The following is a 27,539-nucleotide window of genomic DNA, read 5'->3' as shown; positions in this document are numbered from 1 at the left end:
TATAACAGTTTACAATAGGGTCCCAGAACAAAATCCAAAGTCATGCATAAAGACTATATGAGACATTATCAGGGGGACAGAATCTCAGCTTGACTACCCTGAGAAACTGAGAATGCAGCTGTGGAAGCTGAGGCTGGAAGAGTTGCAACAATCATAGATTCCCGTTAGAACAGAAGTAACTGTCTCAGCCAGCAGAATCCACAGAAACAATGAACTGTCTTCAGGAACCCACTGGAAGAAGCCACTTCCTGGCTGGCTGAAAGGAAAGCAAGTAGGAAAAGGCAACTCCAAGAAGATTTGAATGAAGTAAAATTGATTTGGGTTGGTGATGTGAAAATATCCTCAAAGAAAAATACTATATAAATTAGCAAAGAGTTAAATTTAAATATATTCTTTAATTTGTTAAAAGTATTTCTTTTCTTTCTATTTTGGATAAGTCATTTGGGTCATCAATATTTTAAATCGCATTGGGATGATGGGCAAAGCCGGGCAAAGCCTCAGCAGGGCTAAACCAAGTTGTCTGAGGGTTTCTCTGAAATTAGCTGCAAACACAGGAGCTAAGGATTCCTTGGCAAACAGAGTGCATTAGAGGCAGAAAGTGAGAGTAGTCATGATAGTGCTTTGAGAGGGAGCAGAAGGACAGAGCTCCTTGAACTCACTCGAAAGGCAGTCTTGGAAATTAAGCAGGGAAATACCTGCTGTTTGTTTCTAGTGATTAAGGGAAACAAGACTTTGTGTATACTCTTTGTGAATAAACAGGATTGCACCAAAGAAATACTGGACTTGTGCAATCAATTTATTCTAATGGAAACAACCCATCTAAGGCCCAAAGAGGCAACAATAAAAAATAACAAAGAAAATAAAGGTTTCAGAGTAGCAGCCGTGTTAGTCTGTATTCGCAAAAAGAAAAGCAGTACTTGTGGCACCTTAATCGATGCATCGATGCATCCGATGAAGTGAGCTGTAGCTCACGAAAGCTTATGCTCTAATAAATTTGTTAGTCTCTAAGGTGCCACAAGTACTGCTTTTCTTTTTTTAAAGAAAATAAAGATATTTAAAACAAAAAATAAAACCATTTTAAATTAAATTTACAATTCAATTATCTAAATATGCAAATAAAAAGGCAAAAAGCAAAAACATGCACATTTGCACAAAGCAGTTTGCTAATTTGGCCAAAAGTTAGGAAATGTTACCAGAATGATCCAAATATAATCTCTGGGGTATTACACTTCCTGTATTTTTTCAAAATGCTACCATTTTGTTTTCAATGAAGACATTAGACTCCCAAAATCTTTGATAGTACATGATGAGACTATCTCTTTAGGCCTATGTGAAAAACATATATACCTACCACATTAATCTTTGGATTTTGGAGAAAAGATTATTTAATGAGCAACCTACTCAAAAAATTTATGAAAATATTCTACTTTTTTCTTAAAACCTTACCAAAGAAACACAAAATACCTTTTGCTCATTCAGCAGGTCTGTAATGGTCTGCGACATTTCATCCAAACTTTGTGCTGCTTTTACCAGGTTATGTAGAGCAATTACATGTTGGTGAAGAGGTTCAAAGTCACAAAGTATGGGAACCCTTCAAAAACAAAGTATTTTTAAATTTTAATTTTTTCTATACTAAAATACCACAAATTCAATTTAAAATGTATAGATACAGTAAACAATCTAATCCTGATTTATTCATTTTCTTTATTTCCCCAATTTTGCAGGCAATAAACTAGGACGACTTTATTCCAGGTTCTTTACATTAGCAACTGTAAGCAGTTTCAGTGATAGCGTTCTTTCAAATGACAAAAGAAACAATTTAAATTTGAAGAACCATTTCTAAGAAGTTTTAGGTTAACTCCAGGTTATGTTCTGCCTCCCTCCCACCCCCCAAAGGAGATGTTTATGAGTAATACCTAGAGTTACAATAGTTCTAAGAAATGATGAACACTATAACTAAAGGAGATTGAATTACAATGGATTTCTCAGCTGTTTTAAAAAAGAAACGGATTGGAAAGATTTCTGTATATCAAAGTTGACAGAATTTAAAACAACATTGCTAACCCATAAACATTTTCCCAAAAATATTACAATAAGACTTTGGGAAAAGATATTAATTCTTAACAGCTGAACTCTCAATGCTATGTATATAAAAAGACAGGATGAGGAGTTTGTTGTGATCATGATGCAAGTGTCTCGTGCTAAGCCTCAATACTTCCCCCCCTTCAAAACTTCAATCCCTTTAAATTACATATGAACAGGAAAACTAACATTAATACTAATACAATTAAAGTTGAACTATGAATATAACAAAAAGGGACGCGGTTTATATTAAAAAATAGACCAGCATTAAACAAAATAAAATTATTAAAACCTTAATCAAGGTTTGTGTGTGCAAAATATAATATGTTAAACATTTTCACTGATTTTAGATTCACAATAAATGTAATATTAATTTAGCAATTCAACACCTCGTTGTCTGATATTCTTATATAAGTAATTTATTGCAGTAACAAATGGTGATCTCAAAGGAAAAATATTGACTAAAATATTGATGGACACTATTAGAAAAGATATTTTAAAGAGAATTCTGTGAGCAGATGCCTTGTTATAAAGCATGGAAGCTTTTAAGAATTTCTAACCTACCACAAACAGTGAATGCTCTTAAACTGTCCTAACTATTTTGATTAATTTATTCACCCAAACTTGATCTAAACACTGCTTCCAATTTTAAGGATGTACTCTCTTCCCACTGAGGGCTGGTCTACACTAAAAAATGAGACTGACACAGCCATGTCGCTCAGGGGTGTAAAAAATCCACACCCCTGAGCAACATATTTAAGCCAACCTCAGTCTGCAGGCAGACAGAGGTAGATTGACAAAAGAATTTTTCTGTCATCCTAACTACTGCCTCTCAGGGAGGTGGATTACATATGCCAACAATAGAACCCCTCCAGTTGACACAGGTAGTGTCTACATTCAAGCACTAGAGAAGCACAGCTGCAGCACGGCAGCTCTACTCATTGTAGCATTTTAAGTGTAGACAAGCCTTGGGATACAAACATGTAGAGCCAATTTCAGCCTCAACCAGCCACCTAAACTCAACCCCTAGACCAGTGGTCCCAAAATTGTGGGGGGCACAGAGGAATGTTCAGGGGGGGAGGAGTGCAGCATGGCCTGGGCCAGCCCCCATGGAGGGGTAGGGAGGGAGCACCACCCAGCCCTGCTCTGCCCCAAGCTGCAGCTCTGTTCTGTCCCTAGCCACATTTCCGCCCCCAGCTCTGTCTTCAGCCCAAGTTTCACTGCTGAGCCAACGTGCGGTAATGGCAGGGTGCGGGGGAGGGGTGAAGCGTGGACAGTTTCCATTACTGGTAAGGAGGTGGCCTTAGACTGACTGCCATAAGTGACAATCAGGCCCTGAAGAATGTGACTGGGGGATCCGATGATTATGTTTAACGCATTTCCTATTATCCTGTATGGGAGGGAGCAGTTTATTCCTGTCTGACCAAAATCAGTCAGGCAGAAAAGATTTGTAAAGGAGTCATGGAATCCAATGTTGAACAATCCTCGTGATTGTTCCATAAGGGAGTTACAGTTGAGAGGAGAGGGGCCCCACAGGCCTGATCTGTCCTTTTCAACCACAGAAGCCAAATGCTAATTGCAGAGAAAAGAAGAGCTGATCAAGGTAACCTTGTCAAGCAGCTCACTACCACTACAATTTCAAGCTATTGGCCCAGTGTTTTTATACATTTTCTACACTGTCTATGTATTAAAAGGTCTAATCTTTCTATGATACAACAGGCATAGAACTCCTGTTAATATTATGTGAATTAAGGGGAGGAAAAAATATAAATACAAACCTCTTTAAACAGGACAGTTTCAATGCCATTATACAGAAAACAATGATGAACTGCACTGTACCCTTTTATCTGTCAGGTACTCTCTCACATTTAGGAATAAAGCTGCACCCTACTTAAATGACATCCAGCATCTCCTCTCCATCTTCTGGCATAGCCAGACAATGCTTCTAAAAAAAATTTTAAAATGTTTTATCTTTGTTTTGCTTTTTCACAATGGAGGTTTTGTGTTTGTGTTTGTTTTGTATTCTGCATTTTCCATTCACTAAGCCACTTACCTGAGTAATGGCTGCACTTCTGAAGGACAAAAAGACTGCAGAAACTGCAAGTCAGTTAATGAGATATCTGGAAGTTCACTGTCAAACCTGCGAGGCTTTCGGGTCTGTATAAAAGAGAAAATTTACACAGTGACGAAATGATGAGTACAGTCAAGATGACGAAGGTAAGATTAAGAAGGAAAATAGTGAACAACATATTAATAGAGAACTGATTTTTTAAAAATCTGCAGGATCTGAAAAGTTTTTATTCTCTTATAGAAAGCTCTAGTCTCAGTTTTTTTAAAAAAAGTTTACTTGCACATATATTCATTAACCCTCTCTATGATGTTGTGAGTAGCAATTCCTCCTTCTTACTAAGTTTTTTGAATCATAAATGTGATGTGGGGGGGAAGAGAAGAGAGAACAGAGGCTTGAAAATTAGCATGCTGCTAAACAAACAGCTGATTATTAATTTAACTGAGGAGTTACAATATTAAAACAGGGGGAATCCTTTATCTGACTACGTATGGTACTATTATAAAATACCAAGGAGCAAAATACTGGAAAAGCATTTTATGGGACAGAAAGTCAGAAATATAATGACATGAGCAACATTTCATAATGATCAGAAACATGGAGACATGTCATCGTTAGAGTCATACAAGTTGAATCAAATCAAAGCAGAAACCTGTCCAACCCACAATCATGTTATATTTGCTAGCCACTTCAGACAATTTAGGATGGTGAATATATTCCATTCCACCATCCAGCGAATGTGTGAAAAATATTCTGCTTGCTTTTTTCACCTAATAAACTCTATGGCTGTATTATGCAGGTTAGAGTAGATCATCATACTGATCTCTCCTGGCTTCAAAATCTTAAATCTTTTTTTTTTTTTTTTGCTCCCTGAAAATATCTGGTATTTATAATCCCACAAAATTTTAACTTGACTTTAAAAAGAGAAGTAGCAAGTTGACTCTTCCCCCAGTATCATATTGCCATCCATGAACAGTTCTGAATCAAAGTGTCATTACACAGGTTACATCCTTAATTTTTTATATCCTCTTCATAGCAAGAGACAGTACCGGTATTCTGAACTAATGGCTCAGGGCAAAACTGGTTTAAAATGTGCCACTCAACAACAAAAATTGAGAAGTACTATCAACCAACCTCCCTAATTTGAGAGATTAGTATTTACTTAGTTTAAAACATCTGAAAATTGATTTTTTTTTGTTTAACTTTGCAAAAGAGTGTTCGGATCCAGGCAGCCAATTAACTGCTAGACTTGCAAAGTAACTTTGCCTTCGCTAGTGTGTGAATATTCAGATATCGATTTTCCTACAGAAACTATGATTATAAAAATACATTTAAAAGCCTCAAGTTTCTGAATGTAGTAGGAGATACAGCATGGAATACATACACAAAAGGATGGAGGCCAAGAGTCAAGTCCCCTAAACAAACGATTCCTTAAAAAAGACTTCCCTGTACAAAGAAACAAACTTTGGTTATTTAGCAGTCATGCACACAACATTCAAACACACCACAAAGATGGAATACAACAATCTATTGTACATGTAAGTGTTGTATTAACTCTGGCAGCTCACTACACATTTGCATTCTTCGACAGATAATAATGTCAAATGACTGCAGGATTACAGACCAAAAAGCATGTCAGAATTCGAACTTATATTTTGGCAGCGCTGGCCCCCGCTGTCTCCCCAGGCTCCCCACCCATCCCCCCCATTACTCCTGCTGTCTCCCCACTCATCCTCCCAATCTCCCCTGCTGCCTCCCTGGACTCCCTCCCACCTCCCCTGCCATCCCCAGGCTCCTGCTGCCTCCCTGGGTTCCCCCCCAAATCACTCCCAGGCCCTGCTGCCTCCCCACCACACTGTCTCGAGCTCCCTTCCACAGTCTTGCACCCCAGGCCTGCCCCACTCCTTGCTTCTTGACCACAGAGCTCCTGCCCCCTGACCATGGCACTCTGAGTGGTTGCCCACATTGCCCACCTGTAAGGCTGGCCCTGCTTCACAGAAAAAAATAAGACTAATCACATTTTTTTTGTTTTTAACTTTGCCCTGCCTTTCTCTACTTCTTTTGCCTGTTATTTCAAGTGTTTGCCCAAATGCTCTTCAAGAAATGATTTTTTGTTGTTGTTTCTGTAAAGCACACCACAAGTTCCGCCACTGAATATTAAGCAACAACATCAAAAAAGTTACCTTAATAAGATTAATATAGAAGTTTGTATAAATCAGTTTAAAGTAGCTATTGCATTAAAGTATAAACGTGTTAAATAACTGAAGTTTTTTAAACAAAGATTTTAAATTAACTGAGCATTTTTAACAATATTTTGAATAAAATATATGACAGGGTTTACTAATTTGTTGGCATACTTCTTTGTTGGAACACTTTAGAAAAGTAACTCCAATTTTAATATCTTTTGTATTGTATATATTTTGTACATATCAAATTGAAAGTTATTTTTATTCACATGAACATCACTTATAGTACATATCATGAATCTGGGTGTTCCAAACTAAGTCAGCTCAACTATACAGTTCGTTGTTTGAAAACTACAGAAATGCACTAAAATGGTTGTTGTGATTTAAGTTACAGAAGAGGAAAACACTTACTAAACAATTTCCCAAAAGATTCCCTTTTTGCCTTTTCCGCTTCATATAGATGTTTCCCATCTTTTATTAAAGCACCAGCCCACTACAAAAGGGAAAACATATACAGTTAGCATGTTAAGTCAGTTTCCATGATCACACAAAGGTAGAACCTTGAAATTATTTATTTAATTTGCTTACCTCCCTGTAGTGTTTTATAAACATTTTTCTCCTTACAACCTCAACAACAGCTAAACAGTACATTTGAGGAACAGTACTGAGAGCCTCTACAATCTTGACTCTTTCTAGCAGCTCTGTTACAAGGCGAAACAAGGCTTGCAGTTTCTCTCCATCTTGGTCCGCATGAAGCATCACAAAACAACACCATCTACAGAGTAAAATATACCAGTAGTTGCAAGATCATCAGACTTTTAAAAGGAAAGCAAGGTTTCAAGGATGTTATACTAATGCACATTTATCACAATTAAGTTCACACCCTGGATTATTTTTTCGTTAGAGTCTCATTTTGCTTTTAAAAAGATAGCTGTTGATCAGTCACCTCTTTATTTGTTTACATTGCGACCAATATGTCTATTTCCTGAAAAAGACACTAACAATCCTTCCCAAACATGGTTTTTATTCATATTTTTCATGCTGACAATGCTCTGAAGCTTACAGGATAGCCGCAGAGTGAGCAAGACACTTTATTTTCCATTGAGCAGGGCTGAATGTGATTACACTGATCACCATTTAGTGCCAGACAGCATCTTCTTGTATCGCAAATGTTAGACTATGCTTTGATTTTACTATGCTGTCATTGCATGAAATCTTTATATTAATATACTGTAAATAAATGACAAATTACTAACTAGTTTAACTTATTCTATCTCATCACAAACTGCTGAAAAGTATTCTGTTTAAAACATGTATTCTGAAAGCATTATTCCGCTTTTAAAGCACCAAAATCTACGTAATTGCTTATCATAGGTCACGAGACATTTTGTCCATTTACTGCCAATTCCTTGGAACGTTTTCACCAATTTGGATTGTATTAAGGTATAGGAAAAATAGTTTTAGCTATTGTACAAAAAACAAAAACTAAGCCATATTACTGTGCCTGACTTACATCACAGACATCATATGATATGCGCAATTTCAACCTTCATCACATTTCTTCCCTCCAAAACCAAAAAACTATATGTATTAATCCAGAAAAAAATGAATCCAGTAAATATTGTATTTAAGATGTATTCATATGACACTTTATATGACAAATTCCAGTGACATAAACCAAAAAAAGCTTTAAAGAAAACTGACATCACTTACTTTAGTCTGACTTGTAGATTATTTGCAAGCTCTTGTTTGGCAGTGGTACATTTCTGCTTAATATCTAACAGTTTCCTGTGATTAGTTAACATAATCATCAGCTGATTTGCATGACTCAAACACAAATCAGGTAGCACAGAAGGATCTTTCAAGTTCTCAGCTCTCTTCTGATTAGCCAAAAATCCCTATAAGAAGAGAAATGCTTGTTAAGCAGATCTGTGTGACAAAATGAAGAATGTTCACCCCTTAGTTGGTTCTATGTCAGTGTCACCGTTTACTTATTTACATAGCACATTCTATCTGTAAGGAAGTGAAACAGCTTTAACAAACTTACCTGGCCTCACTCTGAGATATGATGTGATCACTGAACAAGGTGGTATTGTTCCAGGGTTTTATTCTTTAAATAAAATTTTATTAATTACTATCAACAAAGAAAGAAAAAAAGAACCACTGTATATTTAAATATTATTAACAAAGACCAGTTATATTTTGTAAATGGGCAAATTTAACATCCCATAGCAAGCAAGGCAGCATACAGGGCAGTCTATTTTGTTCTTAGAACTATAGTCATCGCCATAATGAAGTGCAGATGGAATATTCTCACACATCAAGAGGAGAACTGCCACTTTAGTCCTTTTTAAATCTTAAACTGTTTTGTCAAGTCTTGCAACAAAACTATTTTTATAGGCTAAAATCATTCCAGTTATGTAGTTGCCTTAATCAGGCAACTTTTTCTTATTACTGCCTGCATATAACAACAAGTATCTTGTAGACCACTTCTCCCACTCTCAATAACATGGACTACCTCCATACCTATTTGACATAATGTAAATATTTTTAAAATATACCGCCAATAATTCACAATTTAAAAACTCAAATAGTAAAAAAAATAATGCTCAGTTTGACAAAAACAATACATGAAAAATAAAATAATAGCTAAGCATAGACAGATTTATTTCAATGATTCTGCACAACAGAGTTGGCTTTGATGTTTCTGTAAAAGTACTCTCATATTCTTATTATGTAATGCCACCTACTGATCATAACTATACATGCAACAATAATAATTCCCAGCTTTCAAAGCTCAAAAATATTCTTTAAAGTTATATTAACCCAGAGAGTAATGTTTACTTTTGTCTTGTGCTTGAATACTTGTATTACCTGATTCCTACATGGAAAATAATTAAAATATTTTCCACCTAGGAATCAAAGTGCAGCCAAGTCAAGTGACTGTCTAATACTATTTTGACCTCCAGCTAACTTTTTGGCTTCATTTCATGTATTATTTGTATTTGTTACTATGGCATCTGGCATGTCATTTACTTCACAAATATTATATATATATAAAAAGCTAGAAGTTATTTATATTTTTTTCATGCAAGATTAAAACTATTTATATTATGTTTCACTACTATATATATATTTTAACACATAGGAGTGCCCATCACTGTCTTGGGAACTGAACAGTATTACAACATTCCCACCAGCTTCTTTATATTTATATTGAGGTACTACTGGTTTGAATAAGCCAGATGAGGTTAATTGCCATGGTGCCACATAGGGAATGAGGAATTTTCTCAGGTAGTCAGGACACAAACCAGACATAATTGTAGTAATCCAAGTTAACACACTGAACTGCACCCAAACCAAAAAGAGAGCCCATTAATTCTCTGCAGAATTGCTGTAATATGCTTCCTGAGGTTCACACCCTGAAACAGGCGGGCAACTGCAAATCAGTCAATCACATAAACTCAAACATTCAACAAATCAAAGGCATAATACACAGAAACACCTTTTGTGTCACTCTCCCTACAATTTCCAAAACCACGTGCTGGAGGAAGAAGGACTACAGAAGGAACAGAACAAAGGTGAAGATTTTCAAATGCACAAATGACAGAGACACACTGACTTTCAGGAGGCGTAACCTGCCGTTTGGCTCTTTGAAAATCTCTACCAAAATGGCTAAAAAGTTAGTGTCTCAGAAAGTGTCAAGAGTGAACTTATTACTGAAGTTTCCTATAAGTTTTAACAATTGTTCCAAGTTAGTACTTTTTCATCAATTTTGTAACATCTAAAAAAATAACGTGCTAAAAATAAATAGTTTGCAAATGTTAAAGACTTGTTCAATTGCCCTGGTACTTTACCATGGTTATTCACTGCTCTTGGAAGACTGCAGTAGTAAACAGCAACTGCAACATCACTACGCTCTCTTCCTCTTCCTTTATTGGTTGGTAAACGTTTGAGAAAAAAATGTTTTCCCAGGATCTAATATTAATAGATTTCAGAAATTTCAATAAAAGATCTTTTCGATTTTATCATTCCCTTTATGGCATTTTCAACCCAAACACTAATGTATTGCGCAAGAGCACCAAACTCGCTAGTCTAGTTTCAAAATCTGAACATAGTGAACAGAAAAACTACACAACTGACATAAAGGGGAAAAGTTAATTTTAACAATGTAAGAAGTTTTAAGTAAAAGATAGGGTTTTTTTTTCTTTAGGTAAAAATGCTAACCAGAGTCATTTCTAAAAACAGTATTTCATAGAGTAGTTAGGCATCTTTGTATATTAATAAAGGCATTGTTTCATACTTTGAAGATTAACATATTATTCTTAACAAATGAACTGTGTCCTTTCACTTCTTGATATTAATTAGCTCTAATATACATATTCTACATTTTCCCATCAGACCATTAGACACCAAAAAGATGACTGTTGGTAGCTGGGGAGAAATGTTAAAGACTTCCCTACGTTAACCGCATGTTACTATGGTCATAAGGTGATGTAAATGCTAATGAGTTAAAAGGAGAACTAGCCAATTGGCTATCAGATTAAAAGCCCTCGGATAATATCAGGGGAACACTGCAAAGATGGACAGGAGTTCAACCCTCATGTATGTTAATAAGTTTTGGTAGGTGTATGAGTAACTTATTGTAAATTATGTCAGACTGATGGCGGGAAGTCATCCCTTCCTATCCCTCAACAGGAGGCAGCCACCTCCACTCTTCTTCAGGATTCCATATGGATATGTGAATATGAAAAACCTGGAAATACTGGTGATGGACTCTCTGCACTTTCTAACCATTGCAGTCTACGTGGCAGCTATATTTGTAATAAAAATTTTAACAACAGTACAGTAGATGGGATTGTGCTTGCTGTTTCTCATGTTCCTCGAGTCTACAACCCCAACAGTGCTCCTAGCCTACATGGTGCTGTTAGCCCTAATGTTTTGAATAGTACAGTAGCCATGGAGATCAGACTTTTGCATAGGCATGGGAAGGTGCAGGGGGTGCTGCAGCACCCCCAGGTTTGCACCCAGCATCCTGACTGCTGGCTCCGCTGCCATCCCAGGGTCCTTCTCAGCCGGTGGCCCCGGGGGCTCCGCTGCCAGCCCAGGGTCCTGGTTGCCGGCCCCAGCTCTCGGACGTGGTAAGGGGCATGGACAGGGTTAAGGGGAGGGTGCAGCTCAGCACCCCCACTCCAAAAATTGTTCCAGCACCACTGGACTTTTGTCTAATACTAGAGTTTAAAGAGGTCATCAGTATTATGCAATACCATAATCAGTAAAGGTTACAATTGTGTGGCACATCTTTCACTGTGTTTTGTCCTACGCAAAGTCAACTATTACCTCTTCACAACAGAGGCCTTGGCAACTGTATGCCCTACCTCCCACAATGGAGGAAAAATGCACTGATGATTTTGTTGACTGGAAAGTGTACGCTGTCCAGGCACTAACATAGCCCATGCCTGTGACTATAACCCAAGAGAGCATGAAACTGCCAAACACGTTCACACCTTCTCCCATGCCAGTCCTTACCTGTGGGAAAAGCTCCCAATCAAAATCCTCCTTCAAGTTTTTTTTTTCAAAACTCACCTATTCTGTAATGCATACAGAAAAGTGCTGTTAATGGCTAGATAAGTAGAGAGCTGTGATTACTGGTTCTGACTTGCTAATAATTGCCTATATCCTCTTATTCCTGTTACTCCATATTCCCCAATATCCAGATCTCAGCCTCTTGTTGGTCTGATCCACCTGGTATTTTAGACTAATGTTTTGTGAGCAGAGACATCATTTGCAGTCACAAGAGGCTTATTCATATGAGCTGTTCATTTTTCAAGAAGTTTTCCTGGCTCCACATCATTGTGCAGAAGAAACCTGTTTCTTATTTTATGCAACTGAACCAGTTACATTACAATTGTTTATAAAAATAAGCCAAACCTTGAGGTATACAATACAGTTCGTACTAATATTTCTAAGTTTTTTTTAAAAAATCCTGTGATAAGAGGATTTCAAGACTCTTAGTACAGTTACATGTTGCCATGATCTGAAAAAATACAGAAATGAAAGGAAATGTTTGAAGTCAAAGAGCAGCAAAATAATGTTTTGATTGTTAGATTTTTTAATGGGATTAGGTTGCCTCCCCTTTTTGGATATTATTTATTTTCTAATCACTAAAAAGTAAGTGGACCAGAAAAAGCAAGCTTAATCATCATAGCCACTGGTACCTGCAATGGCTCGAGGGAATTGTGATCTACCACAGTACCACTGCATTCTGATTCTGATCCTGCAAGAGGCCCTGCCCAAATCAAGCCAGAGGGAACCAGTTGATAGCAAAGGCCCTGCCAGCTTCAGCTGAATCTTTAATACCACCAGTCATGTGAACATAAGGTACTTGACATCTCTGCCTCTCTCATATGAGTCATTTTTCCTTCCTTTACCTATTTCCCCATTAACAGATTTATTTAGGCATAAGCTTTCATGGGTAAAAAACCCACTTCTTCAGATGCATGGAGTGAAAATTACAGATACAGGCATAAATATATATTGGCACATGAAGGGAAGGGAGTTACCTTACAAGTGGAGAATCAATGTTGAAGGCCAGTTCAGTAAGGGTAGATGTGCTCCACTCCTAATAATTGATGAAGAGGTGTCAATACCAAGAGAGGGAAAATTGCTTTTGTAGTGAGCCAGCCACTCCCAGTACTTATTCAAGCCCAAATTGTAGCTCAGCTGTTTAATTTTCACTCCATGCACCTGAAGAGGTGGGTTTTTTACCCATGAAAGCTTATACCCAAATAAATCTGTTAGTCTTCAAGGTGATACCTCGTTGTTTTTGTGGATACAGACTAACACGGCTACCTCTTTGATATTTCTCCATTCTCACTTTCTTCTTTTTGCCTTCTGTGTAATAAGAATTTTATTACCTTAACTGGCCAAGACAAATCTATCCCTGGTAATACGGAAAACTATAACCAAAACATCAAGCTGAAAGCAATGCCTTTGACAGTCCACTGCTGATGAAAGGATGCCAAGTCTCAAAGACCATGTGCTTTTTCTACAATTTCACAGCAACTAGGTTGCAAGTGAGAAAGTGTCAGAGACAGAAGCTGCACTTTTCCCCACATTGTGTAAGTTGTTTTTTGTTTGTTTGTTTTTGTATCCCAAAGGAAACGAACTGAACAATAGAAGTCAAGACAATCTAAACAAACTTTCTGTTTTCCTCGAAAAGACAACAAATAGAAACCTTAGTAATAAAGGACTGTTAAGAAGACCATACATACCTGAAGAGAAAGTGAATAAGCAAAATTGTTAACATGTAACCTTACTGAATTTTTTCCATTTCAAATGCTTTCACTGTTTTTCATCTATCTGTGCATTTAATAAAGCATTAAGAACATTTGTGAAGGCGGTTGTTCAAATGGGAGGAGGCCAGTTATAACTTGACACAAAACTCAAGACAACACTGATTGAAAGTTTTAACAATAAATAAGGGGTGTGGTTTGTTTTTGTTTTTTTAACACTTTAACCCTTGTGGGGCTAGACACCCTCTCGTCAACACAACAGTGTGCATGACATCTGGGTTAGTCAAGCAATGGCAAAACTGGTTAGAGGCTATACAAGAAATGTCCTATCTCCCTATGCAGATACTGCTTGCACTCCCTATATGCACGCACAGCACCAGTGTAGGTTTTAAGTGGTATAGAGAGGACTTTGGTGGCTCTGTCCTTCTATGGTAAATCTCACCCTTTTTAAAATTTAACAGATGAGTGTTGAAGCAAGATAATATACAAGTTTATGGTCTCACCTTTCAAATTTCAGTTTAAGAAATTGTTTTACTTCTGCATCTCAATCAAAAGGATCTTTGGTTAAAATGAAAGGAATTTTGTGGAACTGTCATTTGACTGTTAAAGACTTCAAATACCATATATTGCAAAATGGACACTATTAGCTTGGGAACAGAACTGGAGTGAAATAGGAGCTATATTTGCTAGAGCAATGTGGGAGACAGCACTTGTACGTACCAGGATGGATTCTAATTTGACCTTGCTTTCCATGAACTCAGTTCTCTCAAACATTTTTTTTCCTCTTTCTAAGGACTCCTAATTCGAATGAAAGAAACCAACATACATGTATGCATTTTTTCTGGTTATTAGAAATCCAACGTGAGTGAAAAAAAAACTATTACTCATCTGCTCGGAACTGTTCTTTGAGATGTGTTGCTCAAGTCCATTGCAATTAGGTGCGTGAGTGCTGCATGCACAGTCATCGGAGGTTTTTCCAGTAGCAGCACCCATCGGGTTGGCTATGGAGCCCCCTGGAGTGGCGTCTTCACGGCGGTGCATATAGGTGTCTGCTGACCCACCACCACTTCAGTTCCTTCTTGCCAACTACTCCGACAGAGGGGAAGGTGGGTGGGTTTGGAATGGACAGGAGCAACACATCTTGAACAACAACAGTTAGGAGAAGGTGAATAACCACTTTTTCTTCTTCGAGTAATTGCTCACGTCAGTTCCAATTAGGGGACTCCCAAGCCCTAACTAGGAGGTGGGGTCAGAGTTCATGGAATCGCTGACTGGAGCACCACTCTGCCAAATGCTGTATCTCCATTGAAGGGAGGAGAAATGCATCCGTGTGAGAGCCCAGACTGTGATTCCCGAAGGAACAGAATCAAGAGCATTTTCTGATACTCTTCATGGCAAACAGGTCGATTTGGGGAACTCCCCACCTCTGGAAAATGTTGTGTACTATGTCCGGGTTGATAGACCATTCATCATTGTGGAAGGATCTGCTGAGAGAGTCTGCGAACTTGTTCTGAGAACCTGGGATGCAAGATGCTTCCAGGTTAATAGAGTGGGCTATGCAGAAGTACCACAGCTTGAAGGCTTCCCAACATAGGGGAGAGGAATGAGCCCCACCTTGCTTGTTTATGTAGAACACTTCAGTTTTGTTGTCCGTCATGAGACCCCCACGCACTTGCCTTGCAATTGGATTTGGAAGGTTTGACATGCCTGTTGGACTACTCTCAACTCCTTGACATTGGAATCCTACTCACATTCTCCTTGATGTGAAGAGAGAGCTCATCCTGTGACCAGAAACCTTAGGTCTGTAGTTCGCCCAGGTGAGCGCCCCATCCCAACGCTGATGCATCTGTCACCAGGGACAGAGAGGGCTGGGGCTTCTTGAAGGGGACTCCCCTGCATACCTCTTGTGGGTTGAGCTACCAGAGTAGAGACTTGAGAACTTGCACCGGAAAGGTAACCACTGTGTCCAGGCTGTAAAGTCCCAGACAGTAGGCCAGCGCCAGCCAAGCTTGGACAGGTCTGAGCCTAGGTCTGAGTCTGAGCCTCGTGTGCTCTACAATATATGTACATGCTACCATGTGGCTGAGGAACCCCAAGCAGCCCTGTGCCGTGGTAGTAGGGTACCGTATAAGGCTTTGCATGATGTCCATCATTGATCGAAAGCAAGTCTCCAGCAGGGATGCCCTGGCCTGGCCAGATTCCAAGACTGCTCCGATAAACTCTATCCTCTGTGTCGGGCATAGGGTTAATTTGTGCTCGTTGAGTAGGAGACTGAACCTGTCGAAGGTGGACCTTACGCAGCTGACCTGTCTCTCCTCTTGGTCCCTGTAATGTCCCGAGCAGCCAGTCGCAGAGGAACGGATATACCTGCACTTGCCTCTGGGTAGGAAGGTGGCCATGACCAACATGCACTTGGTGAACACTTTTGGGGCCACTGCCAGGCCAAAGGGGATTGTGAATTGGTAATGATTGTGGTGGACCACAAACCTGAAGAATCGTCTGTGGGCAGGAATTATCGAGATGTGAAAGTATGCATCCTTGAGGTTGAGGGCCGCACACCAGTCTCCCAGATCCAGAGAGTGAATAATTGCACTTAGGGAAACCATGCGGAATCTCAACTTTTTCATGAAGCTGTTGAGGCTTCACAGGTTGAGGATGGGTCTGAGACACCCCCCGCTTGGCTTTGGAGATTAGGAAATAACGAGAATAGAATCCCTGGCCCGTTAGCTCCTGAAGAACCTCTTCCACTGCTCCTGCAGTGAGGAGCGTTTGGACTTCCTGTATGAGGAGATGCTTGCGAGAAGTGTCCCTGACGAGGAACGAGATGGAGGGGAAGAGCAGAATGGGAGAGAATATCCCACTTCTACCATGCGAAGGTCCCAGCGGTCTGATATTATCTGAGACGAAGCACAGTAAAAATGGGACAGACAGTTCAGGAAACAGGAATGAGGATCTGGTACATTGACTGTTCTGCCGTCCTTGGGCGCACCTTCAAAAGGCCTGCTTAGGGCCTGACAATAGCCTCGCCGAGCCCTGGCCTTGGCTGGGTGGAAGCTGGGAAGGCTTATGCCTGCCTTTCCTGCCACGCTTCCTTGAGAAGTCCTGCCTGGGCCGGGGTGGGAAAGCATTGCGTGGGCTGAAGCTAAAATGTTTTCTCTGGGTAGCAGGGGTATGCATGCCCAGTGATTTTAATGTAGCCCGCAAATATTTTAGGCTGTGAAGCCTGGAGTTTGTTTGCTCTGCAAAAAGGCCTGTGCCATCAAAAGGCAGGTACTGAATTGTTTGTTGTACCTACGGGGGGAAGCCTGGATGCTTGGAGCCATGAGCTCCTCCTCATTGCTATGCCCAAAGACAAGGTATGAGCGGCCAAGTCCACATCATCCAGTGAGGCCTGTAAAGAGGTCTGTGCCACTGCCTTGACTTATCCACTATGGCCCCAAACTCTGCATTGGATTCAGTAGGTACCAGTTCTTTGAATTTCAACACTGTGTTCCATGAGTTGAAATTGTACCTTCTCAGGATTGCCTTTTCCTTGGCTATCCTGAGCTGGAGTCCCCCGGCTGAGCAGACTTTCCAGCTGAAAAGGTCCAGCTTTTTGGAGTCTTTTGGGGTCGGTCCCTTGTGCCCCTGCTTCTCTCTCATTCACTGCGGCCACCACCAAGGAGCAGGGCTGTGGGTGAGTAAACAAGTACTCATACCCCTTAGAGGGGAAAAAGTATTTTCTCTCTACCCCCTTCGCTGTCGGGAGAATGGAGGCAGGGGTTTGCCACGGAGTTTTAGTGATGGCTTGGATAGTTTTGATGTGGGGCAAAGCCACCCCTGATGGCCACTGGGTCTTCCGATTCGACTAACTCCTGGGCCTACAGCCCCATATTGTGAGCCATCCTGATGTACTCAACTATTAATAGGGGACGACCCAGAGGAAGAAGTCCCCGCCACCATTTCATCCAGAGGAGGCGCTGGGCATTCCTGGCCCTCTGGCTCCCTGGGTATATCCTACTCAGTACCATGCTCCTCGGTGCCAACCTTGGGCTCAGCACCAGTGGCAGGCTCGGAATCTGGACACAGTTGCGTAGCCCGTACTGATGTCACCTCAGAGTCCAGAGGGGTGAGACAACTCGTGGCTGGAAGGTGCACTCGTGGTTCTGCCACCACCAAGTGGGAACCTTTGTGGAGTGAGTGCCCTCGGACTGGTGGTATGCCCACAGTGTCCAAAAGTGCCACTGAGCTGGCCCCTGCCACTGCACTTGCTATGCACTACTTCCATGTCCTGCCTTCTGCGGCAGTCTAACATGCACCAGCAGAAGGCAGGATGAATAACAGGACTCTGCCTCTGAGTCAGATGATGTGGATCTGGAGCATCAAGATCACGGCAGTTCCAAGAGGGGCGGTGCCAGGGATCGGTACCGCATGGCCAGTGCCATGGGGAGCGGCGACCTCCGCAACAGTGCAGGCTTGCCTCTGAATGGCACCCTGCATTGCACTGCCTGAGGTCTAATCTGGCTGGCAAGGGACTGCAGAGCCATCATGGCAATCAAGTCCCTTGTGGCCTTGAAAGTGTTCAGGGTGGAAGGGAGTTCTAGCTCCTGCATTGGGCACTTGTGCTCAGAAGAATTCACTGGCACGAGACTCGATGGTCCCCTCGTGGGGCCGAAGTCGACAACACAGGAGTCGGCCCCGTCGGTATTGGGTGCCCCTTTAGCAGGACGCACTCAAGCACCACTGGCTGATCTGGCAGCTTTCACCACCAGAGAGTGTCCCTGTCTGTTTTCCTGTACCACTTATGCAGCACCAGGGAGCGCGAGAGGTGCCGCGCTGCCTCCACTGGCTTCGGTGCCAGGGAGCATCAGTGCCGAGGGTCTCTATGGCCAGAGTCCTTTTTCAGCGCCGCCTCACGCACAGAGACTGGGCTACTCCGCACTGAGGTGCTTAGTGCCGGATCCTGCTCAGTGCTGGATTCCATCAGGATCTGCTTCAGCCTGAAGTCCTGCTCTTTCTTCGTCCTCGGGCAGAACCCTTTGCAAATATTGCACCATTCTGTTTGGTGCGCCTCCCCCAGACACTTGACACAAGAGTCATGGGGGTTGCCCGTTGACATGAGCTTATGGCAGATTCCACAAGGTTTAAACCCTTGGGATTGGGGCATGCCCTGAACCCGAAAGGAGGAAAGGGATTTTGGGGTGGAAAAAGCCCACACGCCTACTAAAATTAACAACTAAACACTAGCAACCTCAACTATTTACAAAACTAAACTATGAGACCACAAAACTAGGGGAAAAACACTTGCGAGAGGAAGCAACTGCAGTTCCAATGACTGTCACTGGCGGTAAGAAGAAACTGAAGAGGCGGCGGGTTGGCAGGGACCTATATTCACCGCCATGAAGGCACCACTCCAGGTTGCTCCATAGCTGACCCAATGGGTGCTACTACAGGTAAAATCTTCCGACAAATGTGCATACGGCACGCACACACCTAATTGGAATCAACATGAGCAAGCACTCAAAGAAGAATATCTTTTATTAGACCAACTTCTGTTGGTGAGAAAGTCAAGCTTTCAAATTTACACAGAGCTCTTCTTCAGGTCTAAGAAACTTATTCAGGGTCACAGTTAAATACAAGGTGGAACATTGTCACGCTGTCTGGAGTTGCTCATGACCGTGAATGCCAACCTCAGAGCAGAATGTCAAAAAGCCGGGTAGAGACTCCAAATTGGTAGTATGCTCTATACTTAAAACTTCACTAACCCAGTAACAAGTGTATACTCCTAAAGCACTATAGCAGTCTTACTACAGAATCACAGAGATTCCAGTCTATCTTGCCATCCACACAAGCTGGACTTAGAGACAAATGGTCACTCACACCAAAGATCAAAAAATATCAAACCATTTATATCAAACCAGTTTCTGTAGAACATGAAACGGCAGATTTAAGAATAGAAATATGTCGCTACATATTATATTCCTTCAAATTCTAACCATTTCTCCTTAGTTATCTCCAATAGTAAGCAGTTTGATTTTTGCACACATTCAGAAAAGGAAGAATAAGATGTGTACTATTCCAGAAATGAAATCAGAAAAAAGCTAATGTCTCTCAGAAGCAAGGGTTGGGACCCCAAGTATTGTTTATAGATTCATAGATTCCAAGGCCAAAAGGGACCATTTTCATCCTCTCATGTGATCTTCTGTATATAACACAGGCCACAGAACTTCCCCAAAATAATTCCCAAAGCATATCTTTTAGAAAAGAATCCAATATGGATAGGAGAATCCACCACTACCCTAGGTAAATTATTCCAATGATTACTCCAACCACTGAAAATTTACACCTTAGTTCTTTCCAGTCTGAATTTATCTAGTTTCAACTTGCCACTTGATCATGTTATACCTTTCTCTCCCAGACTGAAGAGCCCATTATCAAATACTTGTTCGCTATGCAGATACTTACAGATTAATCAACTCACCCTTAACCTTCTCTTTGTTAAACTAAATAGACTGAGCTCTTTGAGTATCTCACTATAAAGCATATTTTCTAATCATTTAATCATCATCATTGCTCCTCTCTGAACTCGCTCCAATTTATCAGCCTTCTTCTTGAATTTTGGGGGGGGACCAGAAATGAACCCAGTATTCCACCAGCAGTCACACCAGTGCCAAATACAGAGGTAACATAACCTCTCTACTCCTACTCAAAATTCTCCTGTTTATTCATCCCAGGATCACATTAGCTTTTTTGGCCAGAGCATCACACTGGGGGCTCATGTTCAACTGATTTACCATGACCACCAAATCTTTCTCAGAGTCATTGCTTCTCAGGACAGAGTCCCTCATCCCCTAACTGTGGCCCACATTGTTCTCTTTGATAGAATATTAAAATGCATATTGTTTGTTTGCACCCATTTTACGAACTGATTCAGATCGGTCTGAATCAGTATACTGCCGTCTTCATCATTTACCACTCCCCAATTTGTGTCATCTGCAAACAATGATGATTTTATGTTTTCTTCACTGATAAAACTATTACATAGTGTAGAGACATGAACCGATCCTGCAGGACCACACTGGAAACACACTAATTGTATGACAACTCCCCATTTACAGTTATATTTTGAAACCTATCCAGTATCCAGTTTTTAATCAATTTAATGTGTGCCATGTTAATTTTATATTGTTCTAGTTTTTTAATCAACAAGCCATGCCGTACCAAATCAAACATTTTACAGAAGTCTATTACATCAACACTATTGCCTTTTATCAACCAAATATGTAGTCTCATAAAAAAAGAGATATTAAGTTAGTTTGACATGACCTATTTTCTATAACCCATTTTCATTTGCATTAAATTACACTATCCTCCTTTCATTCTTAAATGAGTTCTGTATCAGTCATTATCTAGCCTGGGATCCATGTTAGGCTGACAGGCCTATAATTATCTGGGCCATCCCATCGGAGCATTTTGGTGAACTGGCACATTAACTTTCTTCCAGAACTTTCCCAGGGCTTCAAGACTTATTAAAAATCAACATTAATGGTCCACTGAGCTCTTCAGCCAGTTCTTTTAAACCTCTTGCACGCAAGTCATCTGGATCTGCTGCTTTAAAAAAAAATCTAACTTTAGTAGCTTCTGTTTGACATCTTACAGAGATACTAGTGGAATGGAAAGAGTGTTATCATCACCATATAATGAGACTACATCATCTATTTTCCCCCCTCCAATAAAGAATATTTATTGAACATTTCTGCCTTTTCTGCATTACTATTGATAATTCTGCCATTTCCATCTAGTAATGAACCAAAACCATTGTCAGGATTCATTTTGTTCCTAATATATTTAAAAAAAAACACCCTCCTGCGGCTTATTTTCCTTATCTATGCTGGCCATAGCCACCTCCTCCTTGTGTCTCTTTGCTTCCCTTCAATAATTTACACTAACTTTTTCATGCCCAGGGTTGATTTTGTGTTTAGCATCTTATCCAACTCATACCAAAATGCTCAGACATACAATCAGAAAAATAACCTTGATGGAAACAGAGGGGACAAGATTGGTCTACTTCATTAAATATATTTGTAATTTACTCAGCATTTGGGATTGTATGATGCAAAAAATGATAATCAAAATAGTTGAAAATTTAAATACAAAAAAGTGAGGACATTCAGAATTATGGTTTCCACAGCAATTTTAACATGACCACTTGGCCATATGTAGTATTTTGTATTACTATGCTGTTTGTCAGAACTACAGTTACAGTGAGAAGTGTAATTTTGGATGTTGTCTTTGCATTTGTTTGACCACTGTTTTATATCTAAGATTTACAGTTTCATTTGTTTTACTCTGTAGAGTGATAGGGGGGAGTGGGTTAATGTGTACAGTATTCAAGAGTTTTGTACTGTCAACCATCACATCCAATGTTTTAAAACAACAAAAATCCTTAATTTTTTTTGAATGAATGACCCAGTACTATGTCTACATCTGTGATAGTTTAAAACTAACAAACTAAGTTACCAAATTTGCCCTTATGGACTGAAAATAAGGAGAAGACATTTCAGCCAAAAGGTTAATTTCTAGAACGCGAGAAGTAACCCCCCCCCAAAAAAGAAGAATTATAAGGAAAATGCACCTTCAATCCTAATAAAACCACAGCTACCATGTTTTTGTAATACTCTTGTACATAAAGTTAAATGTGTTGGAAACTGTTTCACATAAAGAGATATGTTTAATTGTTTTATTAGAGTATTGTGCTACATTAATCTATTTCCCCCACCCCAAGAAAAAAAAATTACCTGAGCAAGGTCTTTTTGTTCATTTACTAGTCTGCTGCAGCTAGCTATCATCTGGTCCAATGCATAAAGCCTGTCCTCAAGCCCTTTAATCGCCTTCATGTTTTGATTATCTAGTTTGGCAATAGTTTGTCCACATTCTACCAAAAAGGGCTGAATGATCTTTGGATCAAGCTAAAAGATGGAAGAAAAGAGAGACTGTAATTATACATATATTTAGTGCCTTTTAAAAAAAAATACTTCATGCTGTGTACAACAGATTGCAACTCATTAATAAAGAGACAATGACAACACTGACATTGAATGGTTGGTGCAGGAGCAAAAAAATAAAATAAAAAATAAAAAAAATGAAATGAATATGTTACAGAGAAAACAAAATATCAAAATTCATCCAAATTATTTTGCTCTTAGTGTAGGTCTACACTGAAGCCTAGAGAGGAAGTGGGCTTCAGAGCCCAAGCTCTAGCATGAGCCCCAACAGCTACACAGCTATTTTTAATGCCATAGTACAAGCCTGAGTCTGTAGACCCAGACTCTGAGGCTCACTACTGCAGGCTGCTGCTTACTGTGCTGATGCACCCACAGTTCCTTAACTTCTGATTTAGTTTTTCACTGGGAATTTCTTCTGTAACCCACATATTCTGTTTTGTTGTTATTATTTTACAATTTAGTCTTTGTTCTTACTTGTGGCATAAAATTAGAAATAGTTTGGGAACTATTAGACTATGCAATCCAGGTCCTTGAAAATGGAATCGAGATTAATTTAAAAAAAAATGGAAAACTAAAGTGACAGCTCTTTATAAAATAGGCAGATATATTCACAAACAAATAACTGAGTGATGTTACAGAGCTGTACCACCTCTGATTACGTTTAAACTTTTACTACATTCAAACTAGTCACTAATTTTTTGCTGGAGGAAAAGTTTGTCTCATCCACCCTTACAAACCCACTATCATCAACAGATGTTAAAGTAAGAGGTTACGTCACATCTACAGGGCTTTGGGATGATTCCTCCAATTCAACCTCAAAATTAGTGAAAAAAAAGTAGAGCCTTTCAATGCAAATCCTTTAGTTATAAGAGACTAGGGAAATTACTGTTTCAATGGAACACAGTTCTGAATAAACTAGTTAAAAGCATAGAACATGTCACCCTTGGACAGTGTGGAATAACAATCTATCTAAAAGAGCTACTGCAAACCTGGTGTTGCAAGAGAGTTCAGTAAAAATTATTTCTAGGGAACTACTCTAACATTCAAAGGGGTAGCTGTATTAGTCTGGATCTGCATTAAGAGTCCTGTGGCACCTTATAGACTAACAGACGTATTGGAGCATAAGCTTTAGTGGGTGAATACATGCATCCGACGAAGTGGGTATTCACCCATGAAAGCTTCTGCTCCAAGATACTGTTGCAAATGGCAGTATTGCCGCAAATGTTGTGGGATGTAGCAATGTGAAACCTTGAAGGAGGGATACAACAACATACAGAGGTACTAGAGTTAAAGAGATCCCCATTTACTCCAAAATAACAAACAATAACAATAATAATAAAAAGAAAAGTGGGAAAAAGAAAGCAAATTGGAAAGTGATTGAACTCGGAAGAAAAAAATTAAAATTAGCCTTAATTTCCAGAAGAAAATATTAGTGCAAAACAGCTGAAGTTAAATAGCCACAGCACATCTCAAATAATACAATACTTCAGGATTTTTAAAAAGCTTTTTGAGATGTCATGAAAGGCAGTTTTAAAATTGACCTATCTTGTCATGTCTTTCTAAATGAACTATTTGTACTAAGGGTTCTCAAAGATTTTCAAACACTGGACAAACTCTTAACAGAGTCGTCAACTGGATCCTCCTCCCAATCACAATCCCATTCATGACTATATATCGTCCTTGTCGCAACTAGAACAGTTGTTTACATGGAAAAGTAATATTAGGGAAGTACATTATTTTTAACCAATGCAATTTGTCTTTTGACCTTTTGGAACAAAAAAGGATCTCTGAAAGGAGAAAGGATTTCTCTCATTTCACTCTTCTCCACATATTACCCTGAGGTCTGATCTCTTCTCTGCCCACTCTGGAACTTCTCCTGCTGCCTTTGACTCTAGTCCCATTTGCAGGATCCAGCTCCTCCTTCACTGTTAGATAGCAGTTTCTGTCTGTGGTAGTTTCTTTCCCCTCCCCTCCTGATTACATATCAGTAGCCCCTAATAGAAGCTCCTCGTTGCTAACTGCTTTTACAAGAAGCTATGCTTTTTGCATTAAGAGTCTGGATGTCTTTAGAAGCAACTGGAAGCAAGGAGCCAGCACCATGCAGAACATATTAGTTCTCCCTGGACCACCAATGGTCACAGATGAGAGCTTGGAAACTGCTGCTCTACAAAGAATTCAAACAACAGGAAGAATTCCATAAAAGAGGTTAGCAAGAAATGCCATCATAAATCAGTTGCATGGTTCAAATCTGCAAATAGCAATGAAAATCAATACATTAATGCTAGCCTATTCAAATTTTACATGTCAAAATGTCAATTCAGGATAAATTTAATACCAAATAACCATTCTGCCACAGGATAGGTATTTAGATATTACGGCTATCAAGCGATTAAAAAATTAATCATGATTAATTGCACTGTTAAACAATAACAGAATACCATTTATTTAAATATTTTTTGATGTTTTCTAGATTTTCAAATATACTGATTTCAATTACAACAAAGAATACAAGTATACAGTGCTCACTTTATTTTTTATTACAAGTACTTTCACTGTAAAAAAAATAAAATAGTATTTTCAAGTCACCTAAATACAAATATAAGTGCAATCTCTTTATCATGAAAGTTGAACTTATAAATGTAGATGTAAAAAAAAACCCCACTGCATTCAAAAATAAAACAATGCAAAATTTTAGAGCCTGCAAGCCCACTCAATCCTACTTCTGGTTTAGCCAATCGCTAAAACAAGTGTGTTTACATTTGCAGGAGATAATGCTGCTTGCTTCTTGTTTACGTTACCTGAAACTGAGAACAGGCGTTCTCATGGCACTGTTGTAGCCGTCATCGCAAAATATTTACGTGCCAGATGTGCTAAAGGTTCACATGTCCCTTCATGCTTCAACCACCATTCTAGAGGACATACGTCCAAGCTGAGGATATGTCAGGCTCGATAACAATCCAAAGCAGTGCAGACCGATGCATGTTCACTTTCATTATCTGAGTCAGATGCTACCAGCAGAAGGTTGATTTTCTTTTTTGCTGATTCAGGTTCTGTAGTTTCCGCATCTGAGTGTTGCACTTTTAAGACTTATGAAAGCATGTTCCACACCTCTTCCCTCTCAGATTTTGGAAGGCACTTCAGATTCTTAAACCTTGAGTCAAGTGCTGTAGCTATCTCACACTGGTACTTCTTTGCATTTTGTGAAATCTGTAGTGAAAATGTTCTTAAAATGAACAATTTGTGCTGGATGATCATCCGTGACTACTGTAACATGAAATATATGGCAGAATGTAGGTAAAACAGAGAAGGGGACATACAACTCTCCCCCAAGGAGTTCAGTCACAAATTTAATTAATGCACTTTTTTTTTTTTTTTTTAAATTAAGCGTCATCAACAGGGAAGCATGTCCTCTGGAATTGTGGCCAAAGCATGAAGGGGCATACAAATGTTTAGCATATCTGGCACATAAATACCTTGCAATGCCGGCTACGAAAGTGCCATGCATATGTCTGTTCTCACTTTCTGGTGACATTGTAAATAAGAAGAGGGCAGCATTATCTCCTGTAAATGTAAACACACTTGTCTGTCTTAGTGATTGGCTGAACAAGTAGGACTGAGTGAATTTGAAGGCTCTAAAGTTTTACATTGTTTTGTTTTTGAGTGCAGTTCTACATTTCTACATTTGTAAGTTGCCCTTTCACAACAAAGAGATTGCACTACAGTACTTGTATGAGGTGAATTGAAAAATACTATTTCTTTTGTTTATCATTTTTACCATGCAAATATTTGTAATAAAAATATAAACTTATTTCAACTACAACACAGAATACAATATATATGAAAATGTAGAAAAACATCCAAAATATTTAGTAAATTTGAATTGGTATTCTATTGTTTAACAGTGCGATTAAAACTACGATTAATCACGATTAATGTTTTTAATCAAGATTACTTTTTTTAGTTAATCGCATGAGTTAACTGTGATTAATTGACAGCCCTATTAGATATCTTTTTTTCAGTTCCAGATTAGTTCTGATTTCACAGAAGCCTTAGAATCAATCTAAAAAGGTACCAGATTTTCTAAAAAAGCCAAACAAACAAATGGGGAGGGGGGCAACAACTTAAGTTCTTTGCAAAAAAAATTTAGGAATCCTAATTAAATCTAAAATATGTCAAATCTTCACTTATATACCATCATTTGCATAACTGCATTGCTGCTGTCAAGGGGAAACTGGATAATTTAGCAGTAGGGTTGGTCTCTGCAATTACAGGTCGGGAGAAAGCTGGTTCCTTTGTAGTGACCAAACCAGATGATATGAAACTAGTTGTAGGCAGCTGGGACATAAACTTCTATTTAAAGAATCTTTAGCCTGTACTCCTTGAAGCTGACTCAAATATCAAGTGCACAAACTAATACATGGAACACCTACTCACAGAGTGCCCCTCGTTCCTCCTCATGACACCAGACACTTTTGTTATGTTGGTTCACGGGGAGCATTTTACTGGAGTTGCACAACTATAATGAACACAAAACTAAGATCCCAAAATAAAATATAAAATTTAAAAAAATCTGTTTTAAACTAAGAATTGCATATTACCACTAGTAAGTGAGAAATGAGAAAGGATTCATGAGGAAGAGGTTTTTAATAGGCTACAAAGCTCACTAGTAAAAACCAAGAAAAAGATAAGTCACTATCAAACAACCATCTAAAAACTACTCAGAGCATTATGCTTCTCTACTGGAGACAGAAATGGAACACCCAGCTAGATATAAGCTACTCTGAGAACATGTGAATATCCATCTGCTGGTACAAAATATCAAAACCCATTTAATGGGCTCAATTTTTTTTCCTGTGTTTTTAACATGATAGAGGATTTAATCTTTTTTTAACAGAAAGTATGTTATACATCTTTGGGACCACGA

General features: G+C 39.2%; 1 protein-coding gene across 11 annotated transcripts in view; it reads right to left on the bottom strand.

Annotated features, from left to right (window-relative positions):
* The window catches only part of RB1CC1 (RB1 inducible coiled-coil 1), a 161,899-nt gene that overhangs the window by 67,981 nt on the left and 66,379 nt on the right, over positions 1-27,539 (bottom strand). For all 11 annotated transcript variants that reach the window (XR_006278842.1, XR_005290855.2, XM_043507869.1 and 8 more), the window contains 7 exons: positions 22,409-22,579; positions 8,050-8,234; positions 6,925-7,111; positions 6,748-6,829; positions 5,535-5,596; positions 4,136-4,239; positions 1,465-1,591 (listed from right to left, as the gene is read on the bottom strand). Coding sequence is in view for 9 of the 11 variants with exons in the window: in XM_043507869.1 (XP_043363804.1) it covers positions 1,465-1,591; positions 4,136-4,239; positions 5,535-5,596; positions 6,748-6,829; positions 6,925-7,111; positions 8,050-8,234; positions 22,409-22,579 (918 nt within the window). In the remaining 2 variants the exon portion in view is untranslated. The remainder of the gene's footprint in view (positions 1-1,464; positions 1,592-4,135; positions 4,240-5,534; positions 5,597-6,747; positions 6,830-6,924; positions 7,112-8,049; positions 8,235-22,408; positions 22,580-27,539) is intronic.

This window comes from Dermochelys coriacea, chromosome 2, assembly GCF_009764565.3.
Source record: "Dermochelys coriacea isolate rDerCor1 chromosome 2, rDerCor1.pri.v4, whole genome shotgun sequence".
NCBI classification, from domain to species: domain Eukaryota; kingdom Metazoa; phylum Chordata; order Testudines; family Dermochelyidae; genus Dermochelys; species Dermochelys coriacea.
Note: the sequence above shows the minus strand (reverse complement) of the source record. Positions and strands in the feature narration are given on the sequence as shown.